At 37.9% G+C, this 14309-nt stretch overlaps 1 protein-coding gene across 1 annotated transcript in view; it reads right to left on the bottom strand.

Moving 5' to 3' along the window:
* The window catches only part of NBEAL1 (neurobeachin like 1), a 2263075-nt gene that overhangs the window by 376273 nt on the left and 1872493 nt on the right, over nucleotides 1-14309 (bottom strand). The window contains exon 50 of the mRNA XM_044075407.1: nucleotides 1070-1242. Coding sequence (XP_043931342.1) covers nucleotides 1070-1242 — 173 coding nt within the window. The remainder of the gene's footprint in view (nucleotides 1-1069; nucleotides 1243-14309) is intronic.

Genomic DNA, 14309 nt, shown 5'->3' with positions numbered 1-14309 from the left:
GCAAGAAAATGTTCCCCAACGGGGTACTTAGCTTTATTGAAGACTTCGGACTGAAATTCAAATCGAAAATCTCAGGTGTCGGCCTACCGGCACTTGCGAACTGCTTCTGCTTCGGGCACCGCGCGGCAAGAAAGACTGAAGAAAATGGCATAAGATGCCTCTTATATACCCCTGGCACACTGACATCAGGGAAGAAGAGACAGCAACCGACGCCGGACCAAGACTTTGGAATTCGGGCCGACTGCGGGACCGCCTGACGGCAGGATAACCCAAGTGTGATGACTGCAGCAGGGTAACAGGATGAACATCTGTAGTTTTCAGAACTATGCCAAAATGAGATATCAGAAGATGAAAGCCTCTAAGTTACTCACTGCAGATGGCTTTCAAATACAGAATGATTTTATCTTGAAGAATCACTGGCAAATATTAACAAATGTCAAAATGACAGGATTACCATGAAAAGTATCAAATTCATTTTGGAAAAAAAGATTATAAAACACTCGCAATAATTATAAGTGGCTTAGACTGTTCAAGGTAGAACTCAAACCCAGGGGAGCAACAGAGAAAGAAACTGCAGAGAAGTGCACCTAACTCTTGCATTTATGGGTGTTCCTCTGTTGCCATCACCAGTGTATGACCATCTTGAAGTGGAGAGAAAACTCTGAAAAGTGTCTTCTGGAACTGGAAGGACTGCAACAGTAAAGACCATTAAAATTTCTATCCATTGTAACATAATCGCGGTTCAGTGTAACATGACAGTGATTCATTGTAAGACGATAGTGGTTCAGTTTATGCCGGGATGTTTGTGTCACTGATCTGTATTTGGAGAGAAAAAGTCACTTCTAAGACAGTGTCTTCAGAAAAATTCACTGGATGGTGCAATTAGCATCAGGCATCTACCACTACAATCGTCCTATGAAAGGGTTGTCTTCATCTGACTGAAAAGGTGAAGATACAATCCCATACGATTTGTTTAAAAACAAAACAAAACTGAAGACAAGTACAAAACATAACACCCTTAGGCTCATTCAGAAAACTGGCAGCTAAACTTCACAACTTTAAATCTTACCCATGTGTCTAATATGTTGTCCAATTAGCTTTCCTTTCGTAAGTGATGTCACTCTTATGCTGTTATCCCAATGGCCCCCACTGAAGAGAAGTTTTCCATCATGCAGTACCACAAAAAGCTTGTTGGTTACCTCTAACCCTGCAGACAGTGGCCCACTTATAGTTCTCTGTGTTCTAATAAAAAAAAAAAAAAAAGAGTTATTTGTTAAAAGCCTATAAAAAGCTACTGCACAATGAGTAGCTGATTTTGCACTCACTTGCTGCAAACCAATGGATACATAAACCTACTACATCATAACACCAGGCTTATTAATCTCTTTGCTTGGCTGGTGTCTGTCAAGAAGTAGTAGGTGCATTACTTGCCAGTTACCAGATATTTTACAGCAAGCTGCATATGATGGCCATAGCTAATACCAAAGCAAGTAGTTACAGAAAGATCCCTTCTAAGATATGTAAGCTAGTCCTTTCATGATACACTAACAAATCTCAATATAAATTTGCAAAAAGCATTTGAATGAAGCAAAGTAATCTCATTCTGTTGCAAATGTGTCATTACACTACAGAAGATAAAAACATTACATAACTGCACAGCTGTTTATACAGTAGAGTAACATTCATGCCACTGAGAAGCAAGTGTTGTGGCAACCAACCGAACAATAATAGGGGTTGAATTCCATCACTAAAAACAACATGCAGGATATTTGTAAGAAAGAGGCTATGGTCTGTCAGTCAGCTCCATTGTTCTAAATAGGTCTGATGACTTCCAGGAGGATGGTGTCTCAAGTCACATCACTGGTGCCCAGCAGGTTGAAAAAAGTGCACCTGGATCTCATTCACTGACTAGTTCATCAAATGCAACCTGACCTCAAGCCATACAGAGAATATATTGCATGACAACTATAAGAATCAAAGGAGGTTAGAAAATATTGGGAAGAGAGACTGAATAATCAATTTACAACAGAAAAATTGGAGAACATATGCATAGCTCCAGAGTATGCAATAAATTCAGAAGGTTTAGAATCTCTGGAAGTGTTTGCATAGGTATTTTTAGACCCCCCTCAAGCAAACATCAAAGGACTTTTCCTCAGGTAGATAGCAAATTTTCTAGGTGCGATGGAGAAGAAAGAGGTAACTGGGAACATACATTTTGGGAATGTAATGAGTTGGTACATTTAAAAAATTCCCTACAGAGTACTCTGTCAGTAATACTGGGTGAGCAAATGGCTGTAACTAAGTAAAATATTTTCTGGAGCTGGGACACAGTATCTGAAATGCCCAGACACAGTAAGGTCTTAAGTTTAATTCTGTTGGCTGCCAAAAAGCAATTACTAGAAAATAGAAATCAAAGTCTACACCAACTGCGTTTGAAGTAATGAATACTATAAAAGAACTGAAAGACGGATCTTTAAAAAGGAAAGGAGCAATTACTTAGAAATACATTACATTTATGGGAACAATACATGCAGAATAATGTTCAGGAGAAGGGGGCATGTGGTTTAGGGTAAGGCAGGATTCAGCAATTTATATAATATTGGAATGACGACAGTTACAAAGAAAGAGAACATATATAATGTATATAAATGAAAAAATGTTAAGGTGGTTTGTTTTATTTTCTGTTAATGTAAGTTTACCTACGTATTAAGTGATAATTTTATAAAGGTGTTTAAAACAGAGCATAAAGAGAATATGCTCTGCTGCCTGTACATGGGCTTTTTCAGCACACATACCCTTACTAAGCAGTCTTTTGTCTACCACCACAGGCTCCTTTCACTATGCTCTCTCTGACTGACAGTGTCTTCAGTACTCCTTACCTATGGTAATGGCCTTTTAAACAAATTATTTTCACTCACACACACACACACACACACACACACACACACACACACACACACACACACACACACACACACACGCACAATTCCCAAAAAAGGCTGGTAGAATTCAATTGCCTGCAACTTTTGTCTTGGAAATGGTAACAATGTCATCACCCTAATATGGATAGGAAACAATACACCAATTACTAATGAGACACTCCATCTACACCCAAATAAAACAATGAACACAAAATGGTAATATGCCGAGCAGTTTGGACAACTTACAGGCATATATCAGCAGCTTAGCAGCCTAGATTGCTAAATACCATTGCCTCAAATAATACATAAATACCATCCACAAAATCTTAAAAGTGACAAAAAATAGGCAATAAAGAAGTCAAGACAGTGCTGCTACAAATTATATATGCAAAAGTAGAGATACCCACACAAAGAACAGAAAAAAATAATCAGTTGCAGACAGAATATTTGAAGAAAACCTCTAACCAAGCTAGCTAAAGGTCACTACCCAAAAGAATACTGAACACTTAGCAGTGATAAGTTCTAAAATATTACATAAGCAGATGCAGGTTTTCACAGTAAAGTTAGTTAAATAGCTGTGAACACCAAGATCATCTAAGCAGGACTGCCCTTTCCATGCTGATTTCAGCTCAAACCATATCATAACTTATGCCCCCTAGAAATCAGAGGCAATTACATGAGTTCTTTTTCACACACAGAAATGACTAGTTGGAAAGTAAACATCAGGATTTCACATATATCTACTAATTGTTTACATCTGGCTAACAAACATTTTTATTAAATCATCCAATTATAACTTGCAGCATGAGTTTATATACTTTAGCAGGAAAGAAAAACCTCAGTACCACTTTCTTTTATTATTACATAATATCCATATATGTTTCTTTTTAAAAATATAATTTCAATATTATATCAATTGCTCAATTCCTACCATTCCTTAAAGCTCACTCCTCCTCCTGAATATTATTCTACTTGTACTGTTCCTACAAATTCAATTTATTTGTAAGAAATGTGCTCCTTTCCTTTTCTAAGGACCGCTCCACCAATTCTTACCTTTTCAATACTTCCATTACAGTTTAGATCCTTATTTCTATTTCCACATAACTGATTTTCTGGTCAAAATAGCATTATGTTTGTAAGGCCTTACTGTGCCTAAGAAATTCTGCTTCTATATGCCAATTCAAAATAATAATTTCCTTAGTTACTATTACTTGATCCCTTAACATCCATCAATGTCCTCTGAAGGGATTTTTTTTTAATTCATCAACTCACTACATTCCTAAAACTCATATTTGCAATTTTCTCTCTCTTCCCCTTCACATTTTCCACATTTATAAATTCATAGGTGCTTATTAGGCTAACAACCACAAGAGCCTTTTTAAGCCTAGCCATACATTCCAAATCTCTGACAAGTTCTAATACCCTTGGTAAGTGTAAGCAGGGGCCTAGGAGATGAACCATCTGTAGGTTGCCTGTGTCCATTAGAGGCATAGGTGCCAAACCAGGGATGAATTTCCAGTTCCTCATCCAACTCTCCAAGCTGCACTTGAATTTGGTTAGGGAGGAACTCTGCTTTACATGGATGGGGAGCTTGTTCCATAAACGGGGGTAGTCTCTCAAAAGCTTTACTGGAAAAGCTCACCCAGACTCTGCCACATCTTGCTGTGAGGGAAAGGTTGGTTTGCTTTTGATTTCTTGTATTTTTTATTACTTATTGCCTTTTTTCTTACTATACATCCAAAGAAAAAAATCCTCTGATGTTTACTTAAGATATCAAAATACCTATGCAAAAACCTCTGTGCAATAATTCTAAACCTTCTGGCTGCTGCTGCGTACTTGCAAGCCTCATAGATTTCTTCCCATTGCTTCTTTGTAATTTGCCTTTAAATTCTCTTGTCCCAATTTTTTCTAACCTCCTCTAATTGACTCTTATAATTATCAAGCAGTACTTTTACACACTCTACTAACCGTCCCTTTTTTAATATCTTTTGTTCTAGACTCAGCTAGTAGCTACCAAATCTGATCTTCCTCTTAAAACTTTCCTATCCCTTTCTCTTTGCCTATACTATGTTATTTCCTGATATGGAAGGCAATTTCTAACATGCATTCTAAATTCCAACTTAACCTCATCCCACTCTGCTATGTTTTCTTCCGGAGTTATTTGTTCCCAGTATCTTGGTTCCATTGATAATTTCCTCCAGAAAATTCTAGTGAGTCCCCTCACCTATTTTCTATACCTCTACTTGCAGATATCTTTATTAGTAAAATCTCCTTTAGCCATTCTCACTCTGGCATATATCTTAATATCTTTTGCTAATATATGAATATAATATTCTGTATAACTTATTATTCTCCTTAAGGACCTGCATCCAAAAATGCTGGTAACTTATTATTCTCCTTAAGGACCTGCATCCCAAAATGCTAGTATCTTTATCTCTCAGACCCCACTCCCCTATTTCATCATCATCATCCTTCTCTACTTTAATTTCTAATCTTCTGCTTGAGTTATATATATAAGCCTTAATGGTGTAGCTTTAAAGCTCCTTCAAATCAGGTAACCCTAAACCATCTCATTATACAGGGAAACTCAACTCATCCCAATTAAGTCTTGCCCTCTTCTCCTCCCAAACAAATTCCATCAACTCTTTATTGTTCATAGGTTCATACTAGGCTATCTGCCCTAGAGCATTTATAAGCCTAGCCAGAGTGTGTTTGGCTTTCGCCACCCATTTTAAATTAATTTTGCTATGTCCTTTTTCGAGGTTAGTATACTATGCCTCTGTCTAACAGTGACACAGAAGTGATACCCGGGGTAATTGGGGACTACATACTATTCAACTCAACTTTACTACCTACAGTAAACTAAAAAAAAAAAATCGAGATCAAACACCCAAGCTGTCACTCGTAGTGGGTCATAAGCAAGAACTGTGGACAACAGTACAAGCACTATGTGAAAATAATGGAGGTAAAAGTAAACATCACTTAAAAACTTTAGTGTCTTATTTTCCAGTTTCAAAAACCTGAATTACAGTTTATTAATTAAATGAAAAATGGTCAGTAGATGATGCAATTGCTATTAGAAAAATGGTGAAGAAACCACCTTGCATGCAAGTATACTCACAACAGTAGCTCTTTGAGAAGAAGTGTGACAGTAATTTAGAACATCTGAGTTCCCACCTTAGTGGTGTCAATCCTGGTCAGAAACTGTAAAAGCATTGACTTACTTATTTCCCTGTGAAGTACCAATGCTAATCATGTGCTAGAATGCACCAAAACAGCATGAGTCCCTTATACAATTCACACTGCTGCAGGGTTGTTTTTCAGCCAATATTTTGCAACACAGAACAATGGATGCTGTAGGCAAACAGCTCTTTTTAAGTAAAACATACAATCTTATATTCAAAAGTATGTGTGCATTAATACTTCTTAATAAAGAATGTATTAACTTATGTAAAAACAAAGAAGAAATGTTTGAGAACAGTATCAGGGTAATTTAAACTACAGCCTGTAAACCATAACTTAAAATACAGTAACTGAAACACCATGAACAGCAATAAAAGAAAGACCACTAACATTGATGGCATAAGCACTGCAGTATCTAAAAAGATACATTACAACTGAGCAGCCAATGAAAAGCTCTTTGTAAAAGGAATACAGCTGGATAACAGTATGATGTTGATAACGTAACTGCTATAAAAATACCAGATTAATGCAAAAGGAAGGAAACACTAAAGAATGCAATAATTTAAAGAAAAACAATCTGAAGATTAACTAAATACAGTCAGCATTAGTCACTTAGAATGAGTTAACTGCTAGAAGATTAATTAAATTATGTTATGCACTTATTTGGCTCAATCTTTGCTCTTTGGGGAAGTAAGAGGTGAATGGATGGGGAACACAACAGTTATCTGCTGGAGGAACTTGGGTATTACTTTTAAGTCCTATTCCCACTAGCAGCCTGGCAACCTGTTCAGGACTTCTATAATGGTTATCCATGAGCGACATAACCCCTCGAGTAACTTGACCCCCCATCGTAGTCGCTAGTCTTCATAAGGGCTCTAACACGGGATTGTGCCATGGGCATGCACCCAAAACACTCCCACTGAACAGAGGCATAACAGCTAAGCCACATCACTCCTCTATTCCCCATGCCAATACCAGCAAGTGCACAAGCTGTTAATCCAACTTGAGTCACCCAAGTAGTAGTCAGGGCTGTTACCTATACCAATAAAGATCTGACCGCAACCCAAATAACCAGAATATAATTAGCGGTTCGGGTAATGGAGGAGCCAGGCAGAGGAGGATGATAGTGACTGGCCAATGCCACCTTGGCTATCGTGGGGGTGGGAAGGGATTAGTAGTCTGGTTGGCTGCTTGCCATCAGCAAGTGAACGTTTAGAACAAAAGATACAGCCAGAAACTGGGGACAGTCTTGGTACTTTCAAGCTATTGATATAGCTCTGTCTCAGGGTGTTAAGATAATTCTCATGTGCAGGCAGGGGCATAGGAGACCCTTGTGATGATGCAACTGTTTACTTTGCCAACAGGAGTGGGGTTAGGGCATAAAGAGAAAACATTCAGCTATTAACATTAATGAGTTCTTATCTATGGATCAATGGACAGATCAGCAGTGTGGTAGGGGCAAGTGCATAGCAAACCATCAGGTGGGCTTTAGCGTTGAAGGGCAGGTCTCATGGCAACTGTAATCTCTTTTATGCAAGTCCTTAGACTACTGGTCAGGATGGCATGTAGTATAAGACTTGCAAGCAATTAGGTAGACAACAGACTATAAGGGAGGCTGATGGTTGGGGTAAGGCACCCTTCATGCTCGTCTGGATAACAGCTACCTCCATTTGCCAAATGCCAAATGAATGGGCATATCTCTTTGGAATAAGAATTCTGGTCAGCAGGTAGGGAGGCATAAAGCATTCAAAATATACTGCGATCACTATACATACAAGAACCATAACAATATAAATGTTACTCTGCCAAGTTAACAGTATGAAGTGTCAGTAGTACTAAATCAAATGCAATAGTCTCAGCAATGCAGTGTCATGTAAAATACTGTTGAAAGGACTTGCTTGATTATTATCTACAGAAGGCTGCTAGATTTTTCTAGATATAACAAAGAGATGCTAAGAATAGCATTACTAAGGAGACTCCTCTTTGACGGTCTACTGTTACGTGAAGTGTACTTTCATAAAACTATAATATTATTTTTAAGGATATTCACTCCTAGAGTAAACTAACATTTGAGTAGATTCAGTTACAATAAACAAGAATAACACATTAAGACAAGTACCATATGTGAAATAAGACTTTCTGAACATTACTGATTGCCATTTACCAACTAAGACAAGGCAGCACAAGAAAAGTGCTGTAAAATGGTAATAATGTTAGTAACACACAATCAGTAAAGAAATTAGAACTTTTTACTTTGAGTTAGTATATTATATAATGACTAAAATAACTGCATGCAGTCTCCTGCAGGTATAAATAAATATAAATGTCCAGCAAAAAATAAAGTGTACCCTTGAAGGTGTTTAGGAAGAATCGCCCAAAGATACATTGAAGATATATTGGTTACTCTAAACTGGTGTGTGTGTGTGTGTGTGTGTGTGTTACAGAAGAAAGACTTGGTAATTTACTTTCATTCCCTACCTGCCTAGTAGATTCCATGGATGGCAGCAGCTGATCATGGGGTTGCAAAAGAGGCCATTGGCCAATCAGCAGCACTGGATGAATGGATATTTTGGTACCTATCTCTGCTGTATACAAAACACATGCAAACCAGTTTTATTCTATTCTGTGCAACTGTTTGAATAAAAGAAATAAGCACTGCTAACTAAACTTATCCTACTATTTTTGTGTATCATGTTTACTAAGGAATTCTAATATTAAGCAAAGGATATTTTTGTAATCTTCTCATCCAATAAGACTTGGCTGGCTCTTTTAGTTAATTCCATTAATAGCTTTATTTGTATATATATATATATATATATATATATATATATATATATATATCCAGAAATCATAGAAGAGAAATGGTATTGCTGATAAAGTCTGCCAATGAATAAGTTGGATGTTACTGTCCAATCACCCCTTGATACAGTATCATTACAGCAAAAACTAAAACATTAACCAACGGTGTACTGAAAATGGTCTAAAACTAAATGCTAAGATGTGTAGTGTTGCATTTGTTAAATTTGTCTTTTGATCCTCATGTGGCACTTGTCAGGAAATTGTATTCAGTACTGCTGATATCTAAAGGCATCTCATACAAATGAGAGAAGCTATCATCCCTCTGTATCTTGCTCCAATTAGATCAATTATAAAGTACAATATCTGCTTTAGTACGCATCTGTCCAGACAATAAATGCCCCTAACTAAAACATTGCTGGTCTAAAGATTCCTACTTGACAAGACACACTGAAGCCTATTTCTTTACTTGGTCACTTATAGATTCTTACAAGGATGATCTATGTCTTGCATTCCATTTCATTAAGGTCCCAACCCTCTTTGATCTCTTACATCTCCAAAAGACAAGTAGCAATACAAGCAGTAAAGCTAAGGGATGAGAATATCTACCAAGATATAAACAAAACATGCTGGACAGACAGATTTATTACCAGTGCTTACCTCATCTCCGTCAAAGGCAGCCCTTGCAAGTTAAACAAACTGAGACTTTTGCATCCTCCAAGGATGACCTTGATGACTGGATGGGCATATGCAAACTCATCCCTGACCTATTTTGCCAGTCTAGAAGTGAAACGTACGTCATGAGGTTTGGTATCAGCAAGGTAAAAATGTTTTTTTGTGATATACTTACTTTGTAATTCCTATGAGCCTATGAAACAACAGCAGGATACCAACAGAAACTGGGTCACAGGTGCTGCTAAGCACGTAGTAAAGGGCACCATTTAGGAGCCTAGACCACATTACCAATTGTCCCAAAGCATTGTCTGGCTAAGTAACTTATTCAAGGTCACACAGCAGACAAAAGAAGGCTCAGGGAATCAAAACTTGTACCAAAGTAGCAGCTTGTGAAGAGTTTAATGCCTTAATCTTACATGTTAACTGCCAGACCACAAACTGGAAATTTTCAAAAGCTGTGGACGTATCCATAGAAGGTAAAATTCCTGTTGCAGAGATAAGGCCTTTAACTGATGAAAGGAATGTGTGAAATATAAAATCTGGGTTAAATAAGGCAAAATGAGAAATAAAGGAAGGATATTTTATAATTGTAATGGATATAGAGGGGATAGCCATGCTGCATTAAAACTCAACCCAGTGCCTGAAGAACTAAGCGAGCAGTTACTTTTTCGTTGCTAATTAGTTTCTGTACCTGTAGTTTCTATACCTGAACTTTGATTTTCTGCCATTTCACAGAGGGAACAGAAGCTATGGAAGGGGCTCCTATGAACTCTAAATTCTGAGTTGAGGTTAATTTTAATTTTTTTGTAATTTACAGTTATTCCCATGTAAGAGCAAATGTGGAGTACATGGTTTCTTGATTCTATTAACTGATGCCTGGTCATCGCGGTAATGAGCCAATTGTCTAGATATGGAAACACTTGGAATCCCTGTAGTCTCAAGTGAGCTGCTACTACTGCCATACACTTGAACACACTGGGGACTGTGGTGGGACCAAAGGGCAGAATTCTGAAGTGAAAGTGACTGGCTCCCAGCCAGAGGTAGATGAATCTTCTGAATCATTTTTCCATCTTTATATGGTAATATGCATCCTGAAGATCTACTGAGCATATCCAATCATCTTTTTCCAAAAACGGAAGAATGGACTGTACAGTTACCATCCAGAATTTGGTTTAGCAAACTGATTTATTCAGTACACTTAGATCCAAAATTGGTTTCCAGTCCCCTATCTTCTTTGGCACTAAAAATAAGCTTGAGTAAATTCTGGACTCTCTTCGGTCTGGTGGAACTTCTTGGATGACTCTTTCTAGCAGTTTCTGGATTTCTGGAACTGCTTGCTCCCTTTAACTGGGTGGAACTTCTGGGATTTTCTTGCATACAGGAAGAGGAAGGGAAAAAGGAATTATAATAACCTCTGGATATAATCCTCCGCACCCAAGCATCCGATGTTATTTGTAGCCAGGCAATCAGGCTTCCTTTCAGGAGCACTGGTAGGGTTTACCAGAGAAAAGAACCTCTGAAACTCATTCTGCGGGGGCTGACAGTATTATATAAACTGTTTTTTTTCATAGTAATATGCATCTGATAAAAAAAAAAAAGAAAATATATATATATATATATATATATATATATATATATATATATATAGACACACACATACATATAATTTGGTAGAACTGCTTTTCCTTCACAGTAACAGAGGTTTGGTAATCATAACAGTGTGATATTTTTAGAAATAGCATGTGACAAAATATGCATAGGCTTAACACTTCTGAATGTTTTTGTAACAAATGGCATTAACAATAGAGGCTTGTTGAAATATCCTAAACTGTTGAATGTACACAAACATTCAAGTGAAAAGGGAAATGGCTAATACAGCAGAAAAAGTTGCAAACTATCCTATAAAATGAAAGAACATTTCAGCATGCTGACAACTGGTTTTCTCTGGATAAGCAAGGCTAACCACAGCAGAAAAAAGTTACAGACTATCCTGTCAATGAAAGAATATTTCTGAAAGAACATTTCGGCCTGCTGAGAACTGGTTTTTCTATTGCTTGAGATAAGGATGCAGACAAAGAAGGCTTCAATACAGGAAAATAATATTTTCAGAGACAGTTTTGAAACTATAGTGCTTGTAGAATACTTTTTTAGTGGATAATATAATCTGAGTCAGCTGAGGAAGTACAGTGCAACTGACAGTAATCTGTGTTATAAAGAAAATGTAATTAATCTCACAGTAGCTCTTGGTTGGCTTGTTTCAATAAATCTGTCAGCAATTACGAATACACAGTTGTGCAGTTTGTCTGTGTGAGCTGTTGCTGTTAATTTCAATTTAACAAGGGCAGAGTCTTCCATTGAAATTCCCCCCTCTTCCCCTGGAGAACTACTTCCACGTGTGTCCTGAAAAGGAAAAAGAGAATACATCCTCAAGTCTTGATGAGTACCTGCACGAGGTGGACCCTGTGTTTCACAAAATCTCACCAAGATGACACTGAAATATACACTGTATTTTATATAGGACATATTATGGACAGAAGTAGGTTAAAAAATAAAAAAGATAGCTGGGTGCACAAGACCAAGGAGAAAAATTGCCCACTCCTGGTAGGCGCACTGGTGCCAGGACTGGAAAAAAATGACAGTGCAGAATCCTCAAGACACAGAAACATTCCTGCAATGGGGCTAGGCCAGGCCAGGCCAAGCCCAGGGGGAGGATGGCCCCCCCTATTGCAGAAGGAAGTAGCAGTCCACAAAAATCACAAAAATTGGTAGGCCAAAAAAGAGCCATAAAGATGATAGAATAGACAATAGACTATTGAGGATAAAGAAATTATGTATTGTTACTATTATGCAAGAAACCCAGAATTTCCAGATAAAAAATACACAAAAAGATTAACAGAGAAATTAGAAGAAAGAAAAATTGTTCCACAAGACAAACTGTCAGAAACATCAAATACACATTTGTGTTCATTAATACAACAGATTTATGAAAAATCTTATACAGACCAAGAAACTTTGGGCTGTTTGGAAAAAGAAGCAACTGAGGAAGTGCAAAATTATAAAGAACATAATTTAGAGACTTTTGAAAGCTATAAAAAAGAAATATGGACATGAGAAAGAGATCTGATATGGTGCAATATTTATGCAAAAGAGAAAACTAAATTAATCAACACCCAAAAGGCACCCCTAAAGATAATTCGAAGAGAAATACATGCAAAGGCATCCAGATATGGAAAAATTCACAAGAAAAAAATAAAATCACAAAGAGGTACGTAGAACAGAAGATTAATAAAGTAGAAGTTAAAAAAAATAGACGAAGTTATGGAATACTTGCGAAGTGAAGGACTTAGTGCAGAAAGCCTAAGACAGGTTACATCACAGCAAGTTGAAACAACAAGTCCCCAAAGTAAGGAGAAGCAGGAGATATCTGAAGAAGAAATATGGACATGGGAAATAAAAAGATATTTAATATGTGGCAATATTTATGCAAAGGAGAAAGCAAGACTAATCAATACAGAAAGAGCAGCACCAAAGATATTTCATAGGTTCATAGGTAGGTACTAGACTATTGGCCCTCGGGCCTATACAAGCCTAGCCAAAAAGGTTCCCTGGCTTTCGCCACCCAAGAAAATAATTTTCCTGTGCCCCTATCGAGCAATGCCACAGAAGTGATCCACGGGGTGAATTTTCTATTTCCCATTCAGTCGTCAAAAAGAGGGCCAATGAGGAGCTTTGCTTGACATGAATGGGTAGTTTGTTCGAGTATGGGAAGTCTCTAGGACATGAATCTATCCCTCCAGCATGTTTTGTTGATTGTGGTGGCAAGGTTTAGGTCCCTGGAGCGTGTGGTTCGTAGAGACTGGGATTTCTTAAAGTGTAGCATGTCCAACAGCTCTGGGTTTGACATTGCTTTGTATGTTAGGCAGAGATCACCTCTGAGTAGGCAATATGCGACAGAGTAGAGCTGGAGTTTTTTGAGACGGTTTGCTTATGGCATCTGTTGGAGGCCGGTAATAAGTGAGGTATTTCTGAGGCCTTTCTAATTCCTATAGGTGTCTTGTGAGATACATGCCAAACGGGGCATTGTACTCTATAATGGGTCTGATGAGGGAGGAGTAGAGAGGAACAATGACCTCCTTTTTTCTAGAGGAGAACCCTTTCATGATGAGGTGTGCTATATAGAAGGATTTCCTGGCTACTGTGGTGATGTGGTTATCAAAAGAGAGACTACTGTCCACCTGTGTCCCGAGATCTCATCACACTTTCAAGTGTTTAGTGAGCTACTGCCTCTGTGGTAAGTTCATGGGTACAGAGTTTTTCCCAAAGGGGATGCCAGTGCACTTCTTGGCATTGAGCTTGAAGCCATGACTTTGACACCAAGCATCTGTCTCTGTGAGGCCCTTTTGTAGAATGTCAACATCATTAGGTGATTCTATTATGGTTCCCAGTTTGCAGTCATCTTCAAACTTTGTTAGCCAAAGACCTTCTGTGTTGGCCTGCACCGCAGAGAAGTAGATGTCGAACAGGAGAGGACCCAGGACCAAACCCTGTGGTATTCCACTCGTCAATGGTCTGAAGTCGGACTTGGAGTCAGCTACCTTTACTGTGTGGGTTCTGTCAGTGAGCCAGTTAGCCACCCATCTTGTAACATAGGGATTTAAGCCCAATTTAGTGAGTTTATCTATAATTCCAGAGTGGGGGATGGTATTGAAAGCCTTGGTGAGGTCAACATAGGCT

This window comes from Protopterus annectens, chromosome 6.part1, assembly GCF_019279795.1.
Source record: "Protopterus annectens isolate FY-2018-M chromosome 6.part1, PAN1.0, whole genome shotgun sequence".
Lineage (NCBI taxonomy): Eukaryota > Metazoa > Chordata > Ceratodontiformes > Protopteridae > Protopterus > Protopterus annectens.
The sequence above is the reverse complement of the archived record's forward strand: the minus strand, read 5'-3'. Positions and strand labels throughout refer to the sequence as shown.